The sequence below is a fragment of the Topomyia yanbarensis genome, chromosome 1 (assembly GCF_030247195.1).
Source record: "Topomyia yanbarensis strain Yona2022 chromosome 1, ASM3024719v1, whole genome shotgun sequence".
Taxonomy (NCBI): Eukaryota; Metazoa; Arthropoda; class Insecta; order Diptera; family Culicidae; genus Topomyia; species Topomyia yanbarensis.
The window spans coordinates 198,548,696-198,572,946 of NC_080670.1; the positions used below are offsets into that span (position 1 = coordinate 198,548,696).

General features: G+C 41.7%; 1 protein-coding gene across 1 annotated transcript in view; it reads right to left on the reverse strand.

Annotated features, from left to right (window-relative positions):
• LOC131687305 (peroxidase) overlaps positions 1-22,903 on the reverse strand; it is a 46,740-nt gene extending 23,837 nt beyond the window's left edge. Inside the window, exons 1-2 of the mRNA XM_058971385.1 lie at positions 22,864-22,903; positions 22,466-22,611 (exon numbers count right to left, since the gene is read on the reverse strand). Coding sequence (XP_058827368.1) covers positions 22,466-22,485 — 20 coding nt within the window. The 5' untranslated portion in view covers positions 22,486-22,611; positions 22,864-22,903. The remainder of the gene's footprint in view (positions 1-22,465; positions 22,612-22,863) is intronic.
• Positions 22,904-24,251: the final 1,348 nt, after the last annotated feature.

The window sequence follows — 24,251 nt, forward strand, 5'->3', positions numbered from 1 at the left end:
TTAGCAAATCGAGAAATGAAATTGAGACGACCGTGGCGTAAAGGGCATTGCCACTGATCTCTTCCGATAGCTCGATTGGATTGCGGCCGGATCAGCATTTCCATAGCATTTTGGACAGTCAGCCTACCGCCCTGACTGATTACCGCATCAATCTGAGTCGGAGCCGTAGCAAGCCAGACTGAAGCTGCTGAAGTAATGATGGTTTTACGGCCCAGGTTTTATGTTGCTCGTTTGTTTTTATTTTTATTTATTTTTTGTGCGCTAAGTGCACATCTTATGCGGATGCGGGATCAGCTTTTTCTTCGCCCGGGTCTAGACCTGGGTTGATGTCAAACCAATACTATGTAATGCTCTTCTTACTATCACTGGCAGTATTGGTATTGGCGGGAAAAAACCGGCTAGCACTAGTTCACCACAGCTTCGGCAGTCGAAAGGGAAATTTGCAGGGATGCAGGTCGAATTGAATAACGTTAAGCCATAAATAAGCAGCCATTCATGAAAGGAAAATCGTGAATGTGTTTGCATTATTATTTTCTTGTTTATTTATATTTTTTTCGTCTTTTAGTAGGCGGCGGCGGCGTAGCGATGGGAACGGTTGGGGGCTTAGAGGTATGATTAGCGCCGGCAGCTGGTCGTTGTTGGACAGTGTTTTGGGAGGGGTTTCAATTCTTGATTAGTCTCGGGTGTTGATCAGATACCTTTTTATTGCAATGCTTGAATAAATGGCGATTTCCGTTCCAATTAGTTTTCGTTTATTTAAATATATACATGGTTCGGTTAGTGTGTGACAGAGAAGCCTAAATCCGGGATCATGACTCCTCTGAGGCGCCGTTTCTGAACCGACTCGAATTTTTTTTTAGAATAAATACCCCCAGCTGAGTATGAAATGATGCCGCTCATCAAATTTAACACGTCAGTAAACGCTTCCGGGGATCACCTGCGAAGACGCAACACGGCTCCATCCAGTAGCATTTCTTCGGCGTTGAACTTTTACTTTTGCACACACATTTTTACAGACGTCGCGGTATCTCAGATATAGTTAGGTTGGCGTATCGACCAGACGGTGTACACCGCGGGGCAATCCCGGAATGAGTGCCACCCGCCCCCCGTATGATGGTTTGCTTTCTTATGCCACAACCGCATCGAAGACGGAGCCATCGAGTTGGTGGCATCGTTTCGAACAAGCGGGAAGTCTGCATCATAGCTTAACCGGTTGGGATCCAGAAGAAGCCGCGATAGGACGCGTAAGCTGCCCCCCCCCGTAAGCCGTGCGTGGTCAAGGCATTTAAGCGAACGTGTGTACTAATAATATACATGTACTTTCGCTTTTGTAGTTCAAAGCTCTTCTGCGGGAGATTCGTGCGAAATCTCCCCGAGCTGATCAGCGGGCAATCTGACCAGTTTGGGCTGGCGGTGTGGGGTATTACGCGATAGGAATTTATTGAATAACTGCAGTTCGAAGTATGCCGCTCCGGAGGGAGGAGGATTCAAGATGCGGTGCAAGCCCACTGAAAGATGTTCGCGCTGCATTTTACGTGCATCGCGTGCCTGTAGTAGCTTTTGCTGAGTAACGATCGTGTACATAGCAATTCCCGTATATGTATGTGCAACAACAACAAGCGCACTACCACTGCCCCCCCGAATGGGTCGATGTTTTGGGGAGGCTTCCGAGAAGAAATTTTCCTCGGTTTGTTAAACCTTTACGCGATGCGTGATGTCTGAATGTATGGATGATCCTTCTATTTTGCAACGATCGCTATAATAACTAAAACGTGCAAATGTTAGTAGCATCAATCACTGGACAAAATTGATTCTGTTGTCACGTTCAGATGAGATGGAGTGGCTGGAAAGCTGATCGTTGGTTTACTGACCGATCGTCTTCGAGGAGGTGATCATTTAAAGCTGACATGTCGCAACATCACCGTAAATGTACATTGGTAATTTGCCATCAAGAAATTTCTGCGACGTCTGAAAAAAGAAGCAGTTTTACTTTCAGTGTAACTCAGTTTTTTTCAGCTCGATTCTGTCATTTTCACACGATTCTCGTACAGGGATGGAGCGGCAACACTGTTGTGATTGCGAGATATGGTCTCTCCACAATAGGCGAACTTTTCAGCTTTCCTACTAAAAACTCAAACTCATGATTCTTTGCGCAATTGTCACAACGAGTCTTATGGTTACAATGACTTATTTGTTCGTATGTATTACAATGCACGACGCGTTGTTAAAATTGCAGAACAGGCAGATGATCGTTGTCGAAGAAACGCAAACTAGTCCCACCAAAGATCACCCGTTGCGGGTTTGAAGGGACGCACAATTTAGTTTCGTCTAGTGAGATTAACATTCAAAATCTTCGCTCGTTGGAGAAAGGGGCCCTTGAAATTGCCTACCACGTGCATCAGTAAATCCATACGCAATAAACTCGAATCGGTGACCACACCGTCGATCTCAACTTTGTGAGCGGGCATGTAGACGAGGTAGTGGTTCATAACAGACTTATCGCCAATTTGCTTGCTTTAGATAGAATACCACAATCACGAGCCTATCTGAGCGAACTTTCGTAATATTTCTGCGTCAGTTCTATCAAAATATTCAGAGTGGATAAGCATTAATATGAAAAATCTGATATGATCGGAGCGAGTTCAATGTATATGATTTTAAACGGGATGTTAGTCTTTGAAGACTACTTGTGTTCGACATCCATTTTACCATAAGCGGAGTCTTTTCAGGAGAATATTTATGCAGGGGCTAGAGACCGACGCGAAATGAAAACCCAAAGAATACAAAGGAAGAGACAAAAACTACGAGACATAATAAATTGAAAGACAAGCCAGAAAATAGCAAAGCAAAAATTTGGTCACCTCTCTTCACTAGATATATGACTGGATGCTACCGATTTTCTTAACAACTCGAACGAATAATGTGTAAAAACCTTTATTGGTACAGTTCTTAAATATTGTCTCCTCCGTATACTAGTCCGGATACACAGTCTCGTGAATAGATGCTCCAGGGAACGGGTTTGGTTAGTCACCCGACCCGCTAATACAACTATTATTGCACGGAACCTCCCCGTCATTACTTTACGGTATTACTTCGGGAAGATTTTATTTTATGTGCACAGCACACTCTCCTATCCAACTAGTCCTTTCGGTAGGATTACAGCACCTATCCCCGACACACTTCCAGTTTTCGACCATCCACGCAACGTGACAATTTCTGTATGGTCGTAGGAAAGCTAGCTGTGGGTCTAGAATTAGTGCGAATCAGGGCGGCAAACTTCAGACTGTCTAATTTACAGAGCCCTTCAGTTCCCTTGTGCCATTTAGTACCACTTCCTCGTTGAGCTTCCGACTGGTTCGCGAACTACTCGGTCTAGTACCCCGACGATGGATCGAGCCTACTACGACGATGAGTTCCTCGGCTAGAGAAGTTCAAAAGCGAGCCAACCAGCCAGGCGCGGAGGTCAGTTCGGCGACTGGTGGTGTCTCGTAGCTGTCAACTCAATCTCAGTTCCCTGCGGTGAATCTGATTGTACGCTGACAGAGAGTTCGCCGGCGAAAGAAGTTCTCCCGTTACCGATTCTTCTTTGGTTTCAGTATCACAACTTCTTGAGTCCTTTGGCTTCGTGTCCGATGTCATTTAGCGCCACAACTACTTTAAGCCCTTTAGATCTTTTCTTGTGCCATTTAGCACTACTTCCTTGATTGACCTAACCTATTCCGACAGACAGTTCCCCGGCGAGAGAAGTTCTCCCGAAACCGAGCCAATCAGCTAGGTGCCGAGGTCAGTTCGGCGATCCCGGTGAAGCAAGGCGTCCGGTTCACTAGTGCCCCGATCACCCGCGACTGGTGGTGTCTCGTCGCAGTCTACTCAGTCTAGTCCCCAGCGATGAATCTAGCTTACGCTGATGGAGAGTTCCCAGGCGAAACAAGTTCTCCCAATACCGATTTCGGTTTTTCGCTATATTTCTATCGGAACAACCGGTGGGGTACAGTAGTCGGTCTGGCGATTCCGGATGGAGCGTGGTGTCCGGTTCGCTGACGTTTCAACAACTCTGTTGCAGTCTTCTCGACTAGTCAACGTCGGCGGTGAATCTAGCTTATTCCTGCGGAGTTCTCGGGCGGTGGTTGCTCTCTCGAAACCGTTGCTCGATGTTCATCACGCCGTTTCCGCAGTAAGACGGTCATGATCTACATCATAACTCTGTTAACTGCGTTCCACGTCTTTACGTCGCTTATCATTCTGTAGCCTACCCTATCCGGGTTGATGTCCGGTTCTCCCGTTTTAAGTAGCTCCCTGCACGTCGCTTCAAACTTCGGACATTCGAAGATCACATGCTCCGGTGTCTCCTCGACGTTCTCACACTCCGGGCACAATAGTGACGTTGCGCACCCGAACCGATGAAGATACTTTCTGAAGCAGCCGTGGCTCGGCAGTAGCTGTTTCAAGTGGAAGCTCATCTCTTCGTGCTTTATTGACCCATGTCGACAGGTTTAGATGAGCCGGTTGGTCCACTTTCCTTTCTCCGATAAAATCAACCGGTCCCCGATTATCACTCCCAATTGCTTCAATGCACGCTTCGATGTAATCACGTGCCCTTTGACGGTGATCTGTATCTGCTGAACCGCTTTGCAGTTGCTGACCAACAACACATCCGTCTTGTGTAGAGCTTTTTGCAGTTTGACCCCGTTCATCAAGCTCTCGATCGCATCTTTTGTCTCCGTCACCGACACCTCCATTTCTTCAAGTGTGTCACTCATCACCGTTAGTGACACGTCGTCCACGAAACCTACGAATTTCACTTTCCCGGACAGCCGCAGTGTTAAGACCCCATTGTACGTCCCGTTCCAAAGAGTTGGACCGAGAATGGTGGTTCCTGAGGAACGCCCGCTGCGACTCACATTGCCTGCTGCCCTTCGTTTGTCTCGTACAGCAGTACTCTACTCTGGAAGCAGCTCTTCGGGATCTGGCTCATTCTTCTGCGGCATTGGTCTATACGAGACTGGATGACCCGGCGATTTGCCTGACTTCGGCAGCAACATCAGCTTCTGTACCTTCCACATTTCGGGGAAATTGCCATCGTCTAAAGACTTCCTGAACATGTCCGGATATGCCAGGATTGCAGCTTTCAGCGCCTTGGTTGGTATTCCGTCCGGAACGGGGGTTTTCTTTGATTTTAGTCACATCGATGCTTCTTTGAGTTCGTCGTTAGTCGTTAGTGCCACTCTGCTGTGTTAGCTTCTTCTTCTTCGCCGTACGGTGTCGGTGACCAGGTAGTCGGGTCGTGCTTCGGGAAGAGGCCTTCAATGATTATCTCTAGCTTACCCGGGAATATTTCAGCTGGTGTCGACGGGCCCTCATCTTCGTCATGATGCCCCCCAGGGATTGGCATCTACTTCTCAGGACAGCTACTTATGGCAACCTGTCTTGCTAAGCTTGATCTCCCGTTTTAAAGCGCTTGCGCTCCTCTCTCACTCTCCGATCTTTCTCCCTGAACCCGCCTTTTGGCTCTAAGATAAGCAGCGTGTAGCGTACTGAGCTACTCATTTAACCAGTAAGCTGAACGCCGTCTACTGCATGGCGCCAGTTCAGAGATTTACCTGTGTTTCACAGATGCACAGATTAGCACAGATTTCTCAATTTTTTACCTCACGTAAAAGCCAAAAAAAAGGTCACCACATCTTGTTTTCAGCCAAGTTTTCCGTAGGACCGTAGACACAGATTTTCAAACGGTCCACGCACAATTTTTTTCAAAATATCACCTGGCATCCCTGCTCTAGTTTTCGTTGCATTGTAACGTCAGAATCCGTCACAATCCTTCAGCCACATCAGCGCTGTTCACCGAAGTGACTCAACAAAGAGGTTTTTGTTAAAGACTATCTTCTTCCACTTTGGCTTGTCGGTCGTCCTTTTGCGTACTGCAGCAGGGTTCCATTGGCGCCGATACGGTAGCGAATCGCCTGGTGGTCACTATGGGGATACTTCTCGCATACTCTTCAGTCCATGTCCGCCGTCAGTCAAGAACTACGGAATGTGGCGGAATTTCTCTCGGTACCGATATCCGTTTCGTGAACCAATAAGCTCCCAGTTTTGTCGCGATACCAGGAGCCATTTATCTACAAGCTACGCCGCGATCTACTCGTTTGTCTTCGGCGGTTGATCTACCCTCCACAACGAGCCGACTGGTAGGTGTCGAGGTGTGCCGTTAATTTTCACTGCAAGAAAATATTCTCACAAGATAACTTTTGCAAATGAAACTTTGAGAATTCCATTTAAAATATTAGACATACTTTTGTTGAACATATTCAATTTATTCTTATTTCTTCAAAATATTTCGGAGGGGGGAATCGCTACTACGCCACTGGTCACAATCTACCTCAAACACCGATTTTTTTCCAAAACAAAACAGCCTCACCTTAACTGTCATCACTGTAGCATAACCAGCACATACTTTTTTGTAAGAAAAGAGCAGTAGTCTATCTAAACCCTGTTAATTATACAAATTCACGCAACAAAAATTATCTAATCTATCTGCACAAACAAAACCGTTCACAAACACGAAATTAAACAAAAATTTACAACTAAATGTGAACGGTACAAAACAGCGGCGAGCATAATATGGGCCCCATATTATTGGTTCGAATCAAAACTCGTCGAAATGTCAATTGACGATAGGTTCATCCGGAGTGTTCATTTGTGTTTACATTTTGCTAGCGTTGCCGCTACCGCTCAGTCGGACTTAAACTAGGGATAGCCCTTATGTCTGAATAAGCCGGGCAAACGAGTGGATTACAGGTTCGCTCGCTTCCGACGGCGGGTCGGCAGCCACCTCGACCGGGCGGTTCCTCAGCGGCTTTCCGACGCTTCCGTTCCTAGGCCGATTCTAACTAGAAGCGGTTGTATCACTGGAGCCGGAATACAAATTAGAAGCAGCCACCCGGTCAAACCATTCGGAATTTGATTCGGAATCCTGAATGGAGTCAGTATGGATTCCAATTCAAATGCAACAACCGATTCTGAGTCGGAATCGGTTGTTGCATTTGATTTGGAATCCATAATGACTCCATTCAGAAATCCGAACCGGTCCCGAAATGAGTTTAACTGGGCAGCATTCCGTCTGAGCTTAATTGAGAAGTTTCCTAAAACTTAATCTGACAAATTAAAATTTTCTGGCAACGCTTTAGCATCCCGTTGAACTGTAACGATTCCACAACCTGGGCGCCCGTTTGACGATACTTTGAACTTTGTTTACTTTCGACAAGTTTTGATTCGAGCCAACAACATCCAGCCGCATAATATTGCGTAAACAAATACACTCTACGTAGAGTGTAGAATCAAAGCGGTATATATAGGAGAGGCAGAACACACGGTTTGCCAGTGTTGGCAACCAAAAATATGTAAACAATCCAGAAGCACAACGGGTCGATGTCATAGCGGTCACACGATTCAATGGGAGCGGAACGACCGCTATGACGAAAGCAAGTCGATTTATACTGTGATCACTCACACCACTCATGTAAGATTCATCTTACGAATACCAAAGTGCCATCTTCGCCAGACCTGTATATACGACATTGGTGTAGAATTGGTATATCGACATAGATCTTTCATTAGGGCTTAAATCGCAAATGTAAACAAACTGCGTTTTCGCTATTATGACATTATGCGACAAAAATACTACAAGATTAAGGTGAAAATTAGTTAAAATGATTTTTAATTCGATGTATAATTAAAGAAAACAAAAGGGCGAAACATGCATTTTCTTCGAGATTTCGACTTAGGCCCTTCTTCTCATAGGGAATATAAAGGCTAAACTTACATTTTTAGACAGAACCGGGGCGTATGGTTATTATTCACAAAATTATTCTTTAAACGGCAGTTCTATTATATAAATGATAAGCAATATCTACTATGATCATGTCTACTCTATAGTTATTGCACATAACATTCGAATATTTTGATATTTTCATGAAATTTGAAGAAAAGATGCACGCGCCCTTTCATTTGCATTGGGTTTCTATGCGCCCATTTGCTGAGCCCTATTAAAAAGTATACTGTCAAGCTCGCCCATTTACCCAGCCCTACCCAGCAAGACAAAGTCAGTTTAGCCCATTTACCGCGCCCTTCTGAAAATTGTGTTCACGGTTTAGCCCTTCCATAAATGGTGGTTGATGAAGGGCGAAATCACGACTGGAATGCAAATTGGGCGTAAGCTTTTTTTAGTTTCTACCCACTAAAAGCACATAGAAATTAAATTCTTTGTTATATTGTCATAAGGTTTAACCAAAGATGCTTCAGGGAAAACATGATCATAAAGTAATTTATACCTACAATAAAAACTACATTTAGAAAAGCATCGCCGAATATTGAAACTGATTTTTCTCCATTTGAGTACATTGCGACTTAGGCCCTAATGAAAAATCTGTGTCGATATCATCGAAGAACCCATGTGACAGAGGCATTCGAAGAGTGTTCCTTAAAAAATAACGATTGTTTTGAAATGAAGCGATCGCTGCTGTCAAACTGCGACGGGGCAGGCTTAGCAAAAAGTATATTGATATTACACAAGGTGCGCAATTTCCTGAGTTGCGCATGTAGTGGTAATATGCATCAAAATAGTATTCAGAATTCATTGAAAATGCATGCATTCTGTTACTTTTTTTTTCTTTAATCGGGCAGTTTTGTGAAATAGAATGTACACAAGGTAATAAACAGCTAGAAAAATAATCTGTAACATTAACAAAAGAAAGAGTTTGTTCATTGCAGCATACCAGGCACGATGTCGATACACTTTGGATTTTGCGTACTGTTGTTTCACCACGCGAACCATTATACAGATGCTGCTGGTGTCACAACGTATTTTAATTTAAACAATTAGGACAACATCTGACGCGTTTTTGTTCCATTTTATAAATCGGTTCGTCCGTGAGTATATTTCCACCCAGTGCTCAATTGTTACCCTGATGGGTTACATACTATTGGATTATTTCCTAACCCTTTCATGCCCAACTTTTTTCTAGTGCATGTAGGGTTTCAAAACTATTTTTCCTTGAAAACGGTGAGATCAAGACACACGAAAAGTCTTTTTTCATAAAGGTGCTTCCCTTGCAGTGCTAGAAGCTACTCAATTTTTACGTTCCTGTGCTCAATACAATTCTTCATGAATATTTACAATATTTCAATTGCATGGAAAACGTAGCCAAAGACAGTCTAAATTGATAAGTTTTATCAGTTTTCAAAAATATTACACCATAACGAAGATATATGAAAAAATCATTTTCCGTTGTCGACTTAACCCTTTCATGCCCAACTTTTTTCTAGTGCTTGTAGGGTTTCAAAACTATTTTTCTTTGAAAACGATGAGAGCAAGATACACGAAAAGACTTTTTTCATAAAGACAGGTGCTTCCCTTGCAGTGCTAGAATCTACTCAATTTTTACCATCCTATGCTCAATACCGTTCTCCAAGAATATTTACAATAGTTCAATTGCATGGAAAACGTAGCCAAAGACAGTCTAAATTGATAAGTTTTATCAGTTTTGATAAATATTGCACAATAACGAAGATATATGAAAAATTAATTTTCCGTTGTCAACGTAAACTGTTCCTGGCAGCACTGCTCGATCGGAATCCAATCAGACTAATTGCAATAACTTCAGTTCTAAGGCTGATATTTGTAACTTAATGCTCAAATGAAAGGCAATAGTCACATTTATTAGCCTTACTTGTTTCTGCGAGCAAATCTTGCCTCAATCAAAAGTTATAACTGTTTAAAAACGTTGTTGTCCACAAACAACATGGGCATGAATGGGTTAAACTGTTCCTGGCAGCACTGCTCGATCGGAATCCAATCAGACTTAATACTCAAATGAAAGGCAATAGTCACATTTATTAGCCTAACTTGTTTTTGCAAGCAGATCTTGCCTCAATCAAAAGTTATAGCTGTTTAAAAACGTTGTTGTCCACAAAGAATATGGGCAATGCCATTGGGCATGAATGGGCTAAAATTGAGCGATTCCAAACTTTCGATCAAAACTGATGTATCTGATTTGCTTCCGATTACATCGGTTTTAGCTGTTTTCGCTATAGTGCTTGCAGAGAGAGAGAAAGAGTCGACAGATTGTAACATGCTTTTCATAAGTATGTAGCGTTGTTTGCGCTAAAATCTTGACATTGTTTTCGATATGTGGGTGCACTTTGCAAATTCTACAAAAATGGTATGTAACGAAAAGTGCTCCAATTTTTAACGCATATAATTCAGCCATCTCACGATAAATTTTCAAATTTTTCGCACATATCGCCTCGAAATACTTCTAAAAATAGAGTCCAATAGATAAACCCAAAAAAATTTGATATCATTGCATTAAAAATTTAAATAATGTACAACCTAGTCAAAATATCACGCATTTACACACAGAAGACAGCGCTTCCCAAGTCCGACACGACAGATTTGTGTACCTAGCGCGCTACGCTTCTATGTATGACGTCATCATCGATTATTTAATGAACGGATTTGGCCGGACAAGCTCAGTTGCCTGTTGAACAGGGATGCCACATTGGAATCTGTGTTCGGTCAAAAAAATCATTTTGCCATCTGTGATGACTAAAACAGAAAAAATCTGTGAAAAATTACAATATTTCCAAAAATCTGTGGAAATCTGTGAAATTTTCTTCAAAATGCCAAAAATCTATTATCGGTGAAAAAGAATCTGTGATCAAAAATTTTGCAAAAAATCTGTGACATTACAGAAAAATCTGTGAATATGGTAACTCTGCTGTTGAACGGCAGACGGAGCAGATCACGGTGCTGTGTGTTTTCACAGCTAGTGTAGCTGAGTTAGTAGTCCGTTAAACTGGTTGTGGAGGTACGCTACCCAGTGCCGTCCAACACGCGACTAAGCTTATCCGTTTTCGTTCAAACACTATGCTTTCCTTTGTGTTGTGCTCGTTTCCAGCACACTTTTATGTACAATCTCGAACACAATTATTCGTACACAAATCCCTTGTACATTCGAGCTCCATTTACAAACACGGTTAACATAGTGTCGTGGTACTAGTTGTCTCTTTCGTTCTACCCATCATCATCAGCGTTGACTCATTTTGCATTGTGCGCTTGGGTTCAATGTTTGAGGCGAATGTGTAGGTAGGTATATCTAATTTGTTAACGGTTGTATGCGTAACCTGCATGATAGCAATCTGTGCTTCCGTTGCGCAAAGACGAAAACTTTTTTAGCAACACATTTCGCGGATCGATGGAAAGCACAACGAAAGTTTATTATTTAGGTTCGATCAATTCATTGATTCATTTCCACTTCACGTGATTCATTTCCACTCAGCCTATCCCATTTTGATTCTGCTAATAGGTACATACTAGAGCGGCAACAATTTCGACTTTTTTTTTTCGGAACACTGCTAATTAAAACGGTAATTGGATGTACAAATCGTATGCAAAATATGAGCTATGTCCGATAGCTCTAGTTCACCCACAAGAGGTTTCAAGGTTCCATAGGAATATATATGGAAACTCGGAAATAAAAACCTAAAATCATATAAAAAATTCCACAGTAACTTTGCATACATCAAAACTTATGGTAACACATAACTTTATATGAGAATATCTGTTTATGGAAAAATCGGATCAATTTTCAGTCTTCGGCAATGTTGATCCTTACACCTTAAGCTATGTATCTGCAGATTTTGGGATGCACATGATAATACTGGCATTTTTTACTGAATTTATTGTTTCTATTGCCAATTTTTATATATTTTCGCATACAAACTTGAAAACACTTGTGAGTGAACTAGAGTTGTCGGAAAAAGCTTATATTTGACAAATGGTATGTGAAGACAATTTAATTTAATTTTTGTGATTTAACAGTGTTCCGAAAAAAAGTCAAAATTGTTGCCGGTCTAGTCCATACTACAAAGCCAGTCGAGAAACCGTAGCAAAAACGCATTTAAGTCCATATATAAAATTGTTTTCGATTTGTGTATATTTATAGTTTCGATATATGATTAAGACCACGCTACATTTGTATGCGTAATCTAGGAAAGATACAATAATAGCAAAAGATAACTAGAAAGCTTGGTCTATACATAAAATGTGATTATATTATATTGTTGTGCTTAAACTATACTCTAAATGTACTAAGAAAATAAATATTTTATATTAAGTAGTATAGTCATACGTCTACAGTTCGTGCAACCCTATAGGGCTGCCCCTTGTAGTTTTTATGTTTTTACCAAGAAGAGTTATCATCTTAAAGAAGCTAATCCCCGTGGCAAAAACTATTGTAAAGTGAGACCTGCAGTATCAACTAAAAATTAGTTTACATTCTGCTAGAAAATCAATTCAACATTCGAATTTTTAAAGGTTTGAAATGTATATTCTTACATTAGGAAAGCTAAGCTCAATCGAGGCATTAAATGAAAGAAGAAATTCAGTCAATTTTATTCCAATTTTCATAAATTATTAATTAGAGTAAAGAAACAAGGGCGGCAACTTTGTAAATCACATTTTTCACTATTCTTAATTTCTTCTCTCAGCCTCAGCATGCATATATCATTTAGGAATGACTCCACTTTCGATCGACGAACATTCGCAGCTATTAATTTCGTAACCATTACGGTTTACTGCAAGACATAAAACACACCTACCCCTTGGGGGATCTGCGCACGCAATAAATAATCATTAAATAGACTATAATAAGTTTAAAAAAAACTCGTTCCTCGGACCCTGTCAGGAGTTCACCTCGAGGCGCTTTTCTCCATCTTCAACTCTTGCAAACCTTCACTTTTTCAGAAGAAAAAAAAAATTATGCCATTCCAATCGATTCTTCCAGCAATTGCGGCAAAGCAAGTGTCACCCGACCACGGTCGACGGCGCGGTGGCGGTGTCAAAATGTCTTAACTCTGGTGCAACACATTCGTGTAACCTTTGAGCGGGCGCAACTGAAGTGCGTGAAGGGTTTCCTTCATGAGCGCGTAATTTATGCGAGATAGATTGCCGTTTGCAGTTGTCTGGCTTGTGACCGACCGGGGCACACGCCCCTTCCAGTTCTAATGGCGGTTGTTGTTGGCGCAATTGCGTCAGGATACACGCGAACGCGCGCGCCAGCGACCTACGTCGAAGTGCGTGGTCTGGCGCAAGAGCTGCAATAAAATGAGCGACGTGATTCTGGTATTTCCAAACCGTCGTCGTCGTTGTCGCCGTTGATCGATCTAGTTACCTATACCTACTAACACGCGGTGACACTCACGACATACGACTTCCACTTATTATTGCAAATTGGCTGGTGTGTAGGATCTAGTTTGCACCGCGGAGACGCCGACGACCCCAATTACGCACGTTCGATTAGTCCGTGGGTACGCTCTATCTCTCGCTAGCAAATGAGATTCTGACCACGGGAACAACAACGACACGTTGTCGGGGGTAACTAGGCTTTCTCAGCGGATTATTTTATTACGTTATTTGGTTCTTTACTGACACTTTTCTTGACAGTTCACTAGTACTGTTTGAATGCACTTGAAATTTTTTTGTGGACGACTAGATTCGCTCGAAGCAAATCGCAAAGATTTTTTCCAAGTTCATGTAAGTCCATGTAAACAGTTCAAGCGAACTGTCAAATATGAACACTGGAGTTCATTTGTGACATCAGCATAAAGTTGAGTTCGTCTGTGGTCTTGCGTTGATGTCCAAATGAGAGCCTCTTATTGTTTATTTTCGCTTAGGTTACTTTTACGCGTGCTTCTTAACTATTTACACAACATGCTAACCAAAAATATCGTCTCATTTTTTCGGAATGCTCTAATCCCGCTTTAACAACCTAAAGAGAAAGTAGATAAAGAATTTCTCATTTGCAACAATTTTAAAAACATTCATGGAAGATCAAAAATGCCTGATTTCTGACCCGAAGAAACGTTAAGATTATTCCCTAAATCATATTGAAACGACGCTGTGTTACACATAATTGATTAGTCATCAAAACAAACAAAACAAAAAACGATCTTCAAATCAGAACTTTCCAGCTTACTTTCCTTTCACTTTGACAGCCCCGATCATCGATGGATGCGGTTCGGAATAAGGCCAAACCGGCTGCCCAAAAAACCGACCCGCGGGTGCGACAGGTGAAAGTGAGCGAGAAGCAACCTCCTTGTTTGCGTCTGCTGTGCGCCGATGACAGCGCGCAGTGCACACAAAACCCAGCTGTTCAGATGACCTACATTCCCATTCAAACAGTGTTTGCGCAGCACGAGCGCGAAAACTATCATTAGCGTCATCCATTCTCGAAGCCCCTGTACCTTGATAGCGAGCAACGGGTTCGCGGGGCGAGAAGGTTCAGACACGACAACAAAAAAGAAACCTTCAGTTCGATGGATGGTTGCTAAGCAATCAGCGCACGAGAACAAAACATACGACAAAGAAGAAAAAAAATCAAATACAAGTGCATCATTTCGTTGCTGTGGTTTCGAAGCGACAAGGAGCTTCTTCTGTGGACACAAGCTACTTTGATGGGGTACAGTTTTGATGTAGACCTCCGAACCATCGTCACCTCGTAATTGAACAGGTGTTTCAGCTTGCCGTCATTTGCTGCATAACGCGTTCGGGGAAGGGTGCTTGTCACTCTCGAATGAAAATCTGTCGAGTACTTAAAAGCAGTGTTACTGAAGCTGCATGACTTGTCAAAATTACATCAGCGTTCGTCACATAGCAGGCTTGGGTTCGCGATGGAACAAACATAAACGTTGCATCCCTTAAAATTTCAGAATAGTTTTGATGGTTGAATATTTACACTATTTTATTTGACACTGACGGTCATACCTGACAATAGCATTTTACGCAAAGGTTTAACCTTGTTTGAACGGATCAAAGACTCTCAGAAATGGCTGCGCACATGAACACTGTCGGTTCGAATTTCGATTTACATTCTCTGGTGTTGCTTCGATATTGTCAATGAAATAGCCATCCTTTCCATATAATTTATGATACGAAAAAGTTAAATAAAATTTATCATCCCAAATAATGAATTTTCCATTCATTCCGTAAAGTGTTTACGGTGAAGCGTACGGTAGCAAATTGGCATTCAAGTTAGAGTGTTGTATAGTCAGGTTTTCGCTTACGTTTATGAAAAATACGTCGTTTTTCGTCAACATACAGTGGACAATTGTGTTTGCAATACCAAAGTTTCACGCTTATTTGCGTTTTGATTGTCTAACCTCGTTTTTCGCACTTAGCATCACATTTTTCTTTTACTGAGTTATCCAATCAGATTGGCTATAGATTTATGCTAAGACAAGACGTGACAATCGGCTTCTTATTTTTCCTTCGGCATTCTTCTTTTCGTACATTTTTACCCTACCGAAATCTTCCGAACAGTGTTGCTATTTTTATTAATGAAAAGGGAATCTTGTTGATTTATTTTACGCCGGAAATATTTTGTATCTCGAATCCACTATATTGAAGAAGGACACCGTTTTTCCATGTCATGGGTTTAGTAAAGTTTGATGAAGCCATTTTCTGAATAATTTTAGATTATAGTGTGGTTTCTGTCTTATTTTTGTTAAAATTAATCAATGCATGATAAATACTTGTTTCACTTTACCGCACAATTTCAGTTCAATTTAGTCATTTTTACTTTTTTTAACGATAATAATTTTATTTGTCAAAAGTAATGACAATTTTTTCCCTTTTTTCCTTTTTTATTTCGACTATGTTAGTCACATTTTCTTTTTTACATTTTAACGACATTCAATTAGCTGGAGATTACTGGGTAGGGAAAGTTATGAAACTTAGAGCCATAGTACTCAAGTGAGAGCAAGGATGTGAAGTAAACAGATCGGAGAACTAGAAGTGGTAGGGTCATTAGAACAGGCTTAGTATCGCACGGGCTTAACTTTTGTCTTCTGCTGATGAGGGTCGAGCTTAGGCAGCATAACAACGAATCACCCGAGGTCACCAGCATAGACAGACTTGTCCATCTTTACCGTGACAACCGACAAAAGAAAAGCCACGCAGATCACCGCAGATCAAAGCCAAGACACAGCCCTACCCAGTAATCTCTAGCTAATTGAATGTTGTTAAAATGTAAAAAAGTAATGACAACCTTTTCCTATAAAAATAGCAACACTGCCAAACATCATTTCGCTATCCCTGCAGTAACATTGCGTACGGTGCAAAAAGTCAGACTCAACCAATCAGGAGCTGGACCATTCTGACGTAAAATTGGAACGAAAACGCTCCCCCCCTATTGTCACGTCTTGTCTTAGGATTTATGTAAATCCAGTTTGTACGACGTTTTGTTTGTAAACAACTGTGCAATTTGAGGTCAACAGTGCAGTAGAAGTACAGCTTTGGGTATAATAATTGTGTCGCTTTATATAGGAATTTGCTATGTGACCGTAGTAAGCGACCTAGCACTCGGGAATCGAAAGTCAAATTAGAATGAAATTTAAAAGCGGCTAGCGAGAGTATTATATCTTTCATTTGGAATCAATATTATGAGTACCAGTCAAGAAAGAATTGTATCCCTAGTTTTAAGATATCTGTGAAATTTCTCATAAATATTTGTTCCCCCTTTTATATACCAAACTGTATATTTAGTTTTAAGATAGCTGTACAATGTTTCGTAAAAAACTATTCCTCCCCTTTTGAATACCAAACTGGATTCCTTGTTTTAAAATTTTTCATGAAAAAATCGTTTGCCCCCACTCTTGTATTGTAACCCGTCAGGGTAACAATTTAGCACTGCGTGGAAATATACCCTTTTTTGCGTATACACTCCGTAGAGTGTATTGTTTACGTAAAGTTGTGCTCACCGCTCTTCGATACCGTTCACGCTTAGTCTGTAAATTTTTGTATAGTTTCGCGTTTGTGAACGGTTTTCTGCGTGCAGATAGGTGTAGAAAATTCTGTTAAACATTTGTGTATACGTAACATAGGGTTTAGTTAGGTTACCGCTCTCCTTTCGCTGAAAAAGTGGTCTGATTATGCTGTACGATAACGATGACAGCTATGCGGCGGTGTGGTTTTTTGGTGTTGGTGTTTGTTTTCGGTCGAGTGAGGAAGGAGGCCATCGAGAAGATAGAAAGTGACGGACCACGGTGACAATCAGACGTCCAGAAAATTGTAGTGTTTTTTTTCGGGACAGTTTCCCGCCACTGTAAAATCGTTAAGTGCGCGTGTGCGACGGTAGATTCCCGTCGAAAGTGCCGGCCCGTGGTCCGGGTCCTAAAGTAAGTGTGATGATGCAATTGCTTAATATTTATAGTTACTTGGGTTGAATTTCCTCAACAAGCCATCGATAACCAGGTTCAATAACAAATGTGACCGAACGCAAGCTTGAGAATAGCCGCTAATAACCAAATTCCTTTTTCTGCTTGTATTAATGACTAGCACAGGATTCGGTTGCTAAGCATGGCGTGTATTCAATTTGAGACACACGCAGGCACTCTATGATCACGTGTCGCGTCCCCAGTAGTGTAACTGGAAACATTGGCTGGAACTCACTTAATATTCAGGAATACACCCACTCTAGATACTTCAGTGAGAATGCTTTTCCGACGATGCGAGCAACGTCGTGAAGGTCACGTTTCGATGTGATGATCGACTATTCGTTTTAAATCTTTTAGAAGAAAATAGCTGAAGGCGATGGGCCTAAAATTTTTGGTTTCTTCATAGCTTGAGCGCCTGACTGAGGAGAAAGATTTAACAATTATTTCTCAGGACTGGTGGTATTCAACGGGGAAAACGATCGAAAATGGTGAGTGAAGCTAAGCAATCATGTGAATAAATTCCCCCAGAGGGCAGATTCAAACTCGCAGCCTTTGAGACTCCGGCACCATACACTAACCCTTATGCTATCCCAGGGTATGATGACATCCCAGAAAGAACATTTGATTATCCCACTGGCGACGGTGATCGCACGCTGCCAGCAAAGCGAGAATCACACACAATGGCAGCTGGCCATCGCAACACATTTGATCTATTTAATTTCCATTGGGCCAGAGTCTCAAAGGTTGCGAGTTCGAATCTCGCCTAAGGGGGAATTTTTTCACATGATTCCCAAGTAACGAATAAGCATTATAACGTAGCCTAATATTGGCTTTAAATCCACATATAAAGCACTCTTATAGAGCCGTGAAGCTTTATATACTCATATAATGCTTGTATTATGCCAGAAAAGACGAAATATAGTGCTATTACTGTGCAGAGAATGGCAGCTCGTTTTTGCAACACTAATGCTATTATGCAGCACCAGCGTACAAATGTCATTGTCCGTCATAGTTTTCAAACCATTTCGGTATGGTGAGAAAAAAGCAAAAGTTTAAAATAAATCGTTCTGTTTAAAACCGTAATTGACTCTCTTCCAATGCATTGTAATGAATAACCTTAATGGGTTTTCTTTCTCACATGATATGAATGTTTTACGAAAATTACCTTTAGTAAGTCTCGAACTGAGGTACCTTGCCTCTTCATTCAAGGTAAGTGCGCTGCGTTTGCTGCCTGGACTATATTGCATATGTTCGATTGAAATGAAATATGCCGAATATAATCTTCAAGAAGAGTAGCATAACGAATAAACCCACAGCATTACGATAGCGTTATATCGGCTTTTTATTTGCTCTATAATGGCACTAAATGCATATGAAAAGCTTACATGCTTTAAAGACCCTTGAAGCATATACGCGCTATATGCTATATTTCGGCTGCGCATTTATGCATTATTGATGCTAATATAGAGCTTTATTGCATTGTTAATGCTGTAATGGAGTTTCAATGCAACAATAGTGCAAATGTATAGCCAATATAGTGCAATGGCCTAATGCTTATGGTTACTTGGGAGCTTCACTCACCATTTTCTATCGTTTTCCCCGTTGGATACTACCAAATAAGGTATTGGCACCAAAAAAATAAATTATTAGTTGAATTATTTCTCGCCATTCCATCGGACTGTGCTCTGTAGCAAGACTGGACTCCATCTTTTCCAGATAGTTTGTATCTCAACTACCCACATGGCAGACTCAGTGGTACCTAATGTGTGTTCAGAATACGGGTGGAAACTTAATTTTCCCTTTCCTTTTTCCTCCTTTACCGCACCCAGACATAGCGATGGTATGTGTGGTGCAGCCAGCACGAATGAAACACACGAATGATTCCGTACTCGCATACGATCCTCGGTTTTGAGTTCGATTCAGTTTACGTTCAAAACCAAATGGGCTGGCCATGAAATGAAATCTGTTTACTTCCATCGTCAAAGAGGCTGAGCTTCGAACGAAAACTGTTCAAGATATGCGGATTGGTGCATAAAATAAGCGAGAACCAATCGCGAACGAGCTACGGCCGGGAGTTTTAAAACCGCTTTTTTTCCATATTGCATATGTATGCTACTTTCCACTCATCGGAAATACAAACATTCTTATTTAATCAAAATAGTAAACCCGGTGGATGAGAAACTATTTCACTGTACGGATCATTGGACGATGGATTTTTCACTATTTAGGGTGGCATTGAAAAAAATTGTCAGATGCTTTAAATGTGATTACAATCGTGATTTTCTGGTTGGTCACTTTTTAAATGGACCGCTTTTTAGTTGGACCTCCGCTAGTTGGACCATTGTTCAACTAAAAAGCATTTAAATGTCAAAATCTCGTGTCAAATTCACTTTGACAATCACACTGACAATAATTAGAGATGTGAGCAGATACATTTTCGGTTCAACTAGCGAATCAAATTCGTTAGTTGGACAGAGGGTGTGACCCAACCAGCGGATCTTGACTATACTTAGAAAGGGGAAGAACATCCAATTAATTCTTTATGCGAGGAAAATAGTCGCCATGACAACCCGTTACTTTCACCAAAAAAGCGATGTTAGGCAGCCCTCCACCTTAGGTAATGTTCACGCCGGAGAACAATTTGCTCCTGCAAGCTCCAATACTTCGGCGGCAAGATATTCCACCCCTGCTACCAAGTAGACGGGTTCTCCAGCATCGACACGCTGGGCGTAGCTGCCCTTTCTCAGCAGACGGTGGATTCGGCCGACAGGAAACTAGAGACCGACACGAACCGAGCGGGATTTTGGTTTTCCTTTCACCTTTTCTCCTTACCGCGTCCAGACATATCGAGCGTATGCGTGGTGTAGCACACGGATAATGCCGCACTCGCATACGAGCCGTGGTTTTGTACGCGGTTAAGTTTACGTTCTTAGCTAAAGGGACCGGCCGTCGAATCAAAGCAGTTTACTTTCATCGTCAAAGAGGTGGAGCTTCGAACGAAAACTAGTCAGGCTCGGGTGGTCCCTTGATCGAATTGCTTGGAACAGCTAATAACTGCTTGCACAAAATCTATTATTTCCGTCATTTTCAGTAATTGTACATTCTACGGAATTAACTACAAAATAAGTCAGATAGCACAAACATCTAATTTGTACGTTCAGTACAACTCGAATCAAAACAATAGTAGTTGGTAAAAGAAACGTTTTATTCGTACGTATGATTCTTTCTACCCATCGAAAATAAAAAACAATAGTTGGCGAAGGGAAATATTTTCAAACTTAATTTCTTTGAGTGGTTTGATAGCGCTGTAAAGGGCTAATTTGTTTGCCAAAGAAAATATAATCCGGGTGGGACATTTTTGTTCCAATTGGCCCTGGTTAATAGCATGAAAATGCACAAACTAATTCAAGGAGACGAATTCCAATAATCTCCTTCTCTCCCGATGTTGACATACAGTCTCCGGACACCTGACAAGATTGGTTGACATGCTGAAACCTACTGAAATCACAATTCTTTCTGTTCAAGATTTGCGGCTCGGTGCCTGAAATTAGCGGGAACTAATCACGAACTTGCTTCGGTCAGAGTATTTTTTGTTATGGAAACAATAAACAAATACATTCTATAAAGTCTCGTATACTAGCTCTAGAAAGTACCCTTGGTTCCGCACCAGAAGAAAATACATTCTTCTGACAGTGCAAATAGAGTCTGGTATAGGCAAGCAAATTAATCGCCAATACAGCAAACAATCCAGCCAGGTCGAATCTCCTAATATTGTCATCTGAGTATTCCAGCTTCGATGTACGAACCTCACTTTATGGACAAACAACAATCGTTAAGGCCACGGTTTCTATTCCATCTATCATACACGATTGCTTTTGAAATAGATTGTTTCCCTTATATTTATAGATTCGAGACATTTTGATGTGTCGGTTTTGAAGTTATTTAAAAATGATTTACCAGTGAAGAAAGCATTGCACATTTCATTTTTTAAATCCCCACGACAATTTGTACAATAAGAGACAGTATAACAAAGAACCGTTACTTCTATTCCTGCAGCAAGTAAACCGAAGATCAAAAGTGTATGCATCTCTAGAGGATCGACAGCGTTTTATTTCGGTACTCTTAGCGCGAAACAAAATTCCGCGTAAAACTCTTAATAACTTTATGACAAGAGATGCACAAAAGTTCCGATTACGTAACCCTAAAATCCTGAAAGATTCAAATTTCATTTTTGACTTCTCATCAGTATCGTTTTGGTCACCAATCCCAGAGTCACACAACTCGTATAATGCCCAGAAGAAACTGAACCTAGTGCGTTGCGTTGAATTGCTAGCTAAAAACAAGTTTTCGATGCCGCTATCACTCCGGAAAACCAACACTTCTGCACTTCCCGAGACATCAGTTGTTTGGGAGCTCACACAAGCCAAGACAGCCAAGAGTTCATCAAGTATATACTTTTTTGATAATTTGTTTACATATTTTAAGTATCTGAAAGTAACATTTTTCGTTTTACTCATCTTCCCCAACGATTTACGACTATTCTCTTTATCAGAAAAAAAACTATGTGTCCTTCTCCATCAATAATGAAGAAAGTTTCTTTGAATTTCTTGACAATATTAGTCTCGGAAGTCAATTCGCCCTCTTCCAACAATCTTTTACTCCTTGTCAACTATGTTAGTTTAGCATTTTTTTCCTGCATCGTTCAACCGCAAACCAGTTCAAACCTTTTCCATAAACTACATTTCTTGCCGCTGGCAGACAGATGCCGACTATATACAACGACGAAACTCAGCATACCTACCACCGTTCTCTTCGCAACCGGTAATAAACTACAAACCCATGACGATCGGTGTGCAACGACAACAATCCGAACAGAAAATGAATTAATAAATATTTCAACCTTGTGTCTGGTGGTGTGCCCGAGCCTCGCAGCTAACAGTTAACCGAAGATTCCGTCCTCATAGCTGATGGAGGTTCCATCGGTTTTTGTTGTTGTTGTTGTTGCTGTCTGCTAAAAAATCCGGAAGCATTTCTATGTAGTTTCTAACCCTGGCCACTCGACAGCTCAGCTCAGTTCAGTTTAGCTAGCTCACGTCCGGGTCACGCAATTGGCGATAATTTGCGCTACCCAACTCGCACACAAAATCACTCCTTTCATATTCCTCGTTGGGCGCCACTGAAGAGAAACTCTCACCTGAACACTGGTGAAACCATTTTCCAGCCACGAAACTAGCTCAGGATTCTACGTTGAATTTTCACTATCTTTTCGAACAAAAAAGAACTATATTCACTGTTCAGTAATAAACTTTTTAAATCAACATTTTTTTTCGCTGCGAAAATCTAGTTAAAAATATCAGTAAAATATCCTACGTCACGGATCGTTATTTCCGCGAACCCACTGTCACTAGTAGTCGGTTTGTGACCGCGCATTCACTCTTTAAATATTCAAGCTAAACCCAACAATCCACCAAAACCGCACGCATCTTCTTTCACTCTGCCACAACAACCAACTAACGTCCAAGCGCCGCTGTGGGATAACCATGAGCCCGACGACGACGAGTCCTAACTCTTGATTCGTTTCCGATTTTTTACCCAACCGTTCCGTGCGAAGATCAACCGTCAACTGATCGCTGCCGCAGACGGGATTAACATTACTTTGGTTGGTTTACCTTTCGACTTTCAGCAAACAGCAAGCAGGCGGCGACGGCAATGTCACGTCACGTCAATCAGTCATCTGAGAGTTGGTTCGGTTACCAACGTGAGCGAGAGAGAGAGAGAGTGGCGAAACGGAGGAATGGTGCTCAGTTCACTCAGTCGTCAGCATGCGTGGAGGAACATGTGCGTTTTGCTTTGCGCGCCATGGTTTGGCGCGCGTATTTACACGCGCCTCGATGTGTTGTTGCGAAGGAGAGCGGTTCTCTCGATTCAGCAAAATCTCTTTGGTTTTTGCTAGAGCGAAGAGAGAATAATTTTCACACAACGCGCGGATAAAGTGGCGAGCCGTATAATGGAACTTGATTCGCGGCATTGACTGAACACAGTAGGCTGGTATGTGGAAAAGTCATTCTGAGGAGACTTTTTGGCGATGCTGATTGTTTGTGTTACCGATTTCGCAACCCTGTCAAGACCATCGATTCGGAATCAAGTTCGTGCTCGGTAGTGGGAAGTGAATGAGGGCTGACGCTCTTGCCGTAAATAAGTTTTCGTTACCGTCGGTGGCGTGCAGGAAAATTTTGGTAAGTCATTTCTAGAATGATGATTCTCTTTTCCTATTCTGAATCCGAAATATACATTTAACTTAATCTGGCAGCTTGTGCTTTTTATTTTGACAATAGTCAAACTAAAAACTAGTCCAGTTTAAACTTTTCCAACCAGTAAATCACGACTGCATGGTGAATGTGGTTTCAGTTCCCAGCTACTAAAAAATCGATATCTTACATTTTGCAGCATTTCAACGATTCCCGCGTGGACACCCGCATGTACCGACCACATAAACACCGCAAGCATTCTCATACGAAAATTACAATTTTGATTTGTGACGGATAGAAGGGAGACCTTTCTGCCATACCATCGTTCGAATGGACCTCCTCCAGTGGAGGTTACAGAGCTCTTGCTCTGTACCGACCCCTGCCCAAGGGACAGTGTTGGAAGTGGTCACGTGATGATGACAGCTATAACAATCCATTTGATGAATCAGCCCAAAACGAGCTCCAGCCTGTCCGCTGGAGGTGTGGAAGGTTGACCGCCGTGTAGCGGCGCGTGTGGTATGGATAATAAATTTGACTACTCAGCAGTGGCAAGGCTGCTGCTGCATGAATCGTTTTGGTTGAGGAAGGTCCGCGAGCTGGGGGGAGGGAAAAAGTGAATGGATTGGATCCTAATGATGTACACGATCGGCAACATTGGCGAAACTAGGCAAATTGATCTGCTTTGTTGTTGTTTAGGTTTGTTCAAAGGTGAAAAGGTGAGTAAAAAATAAC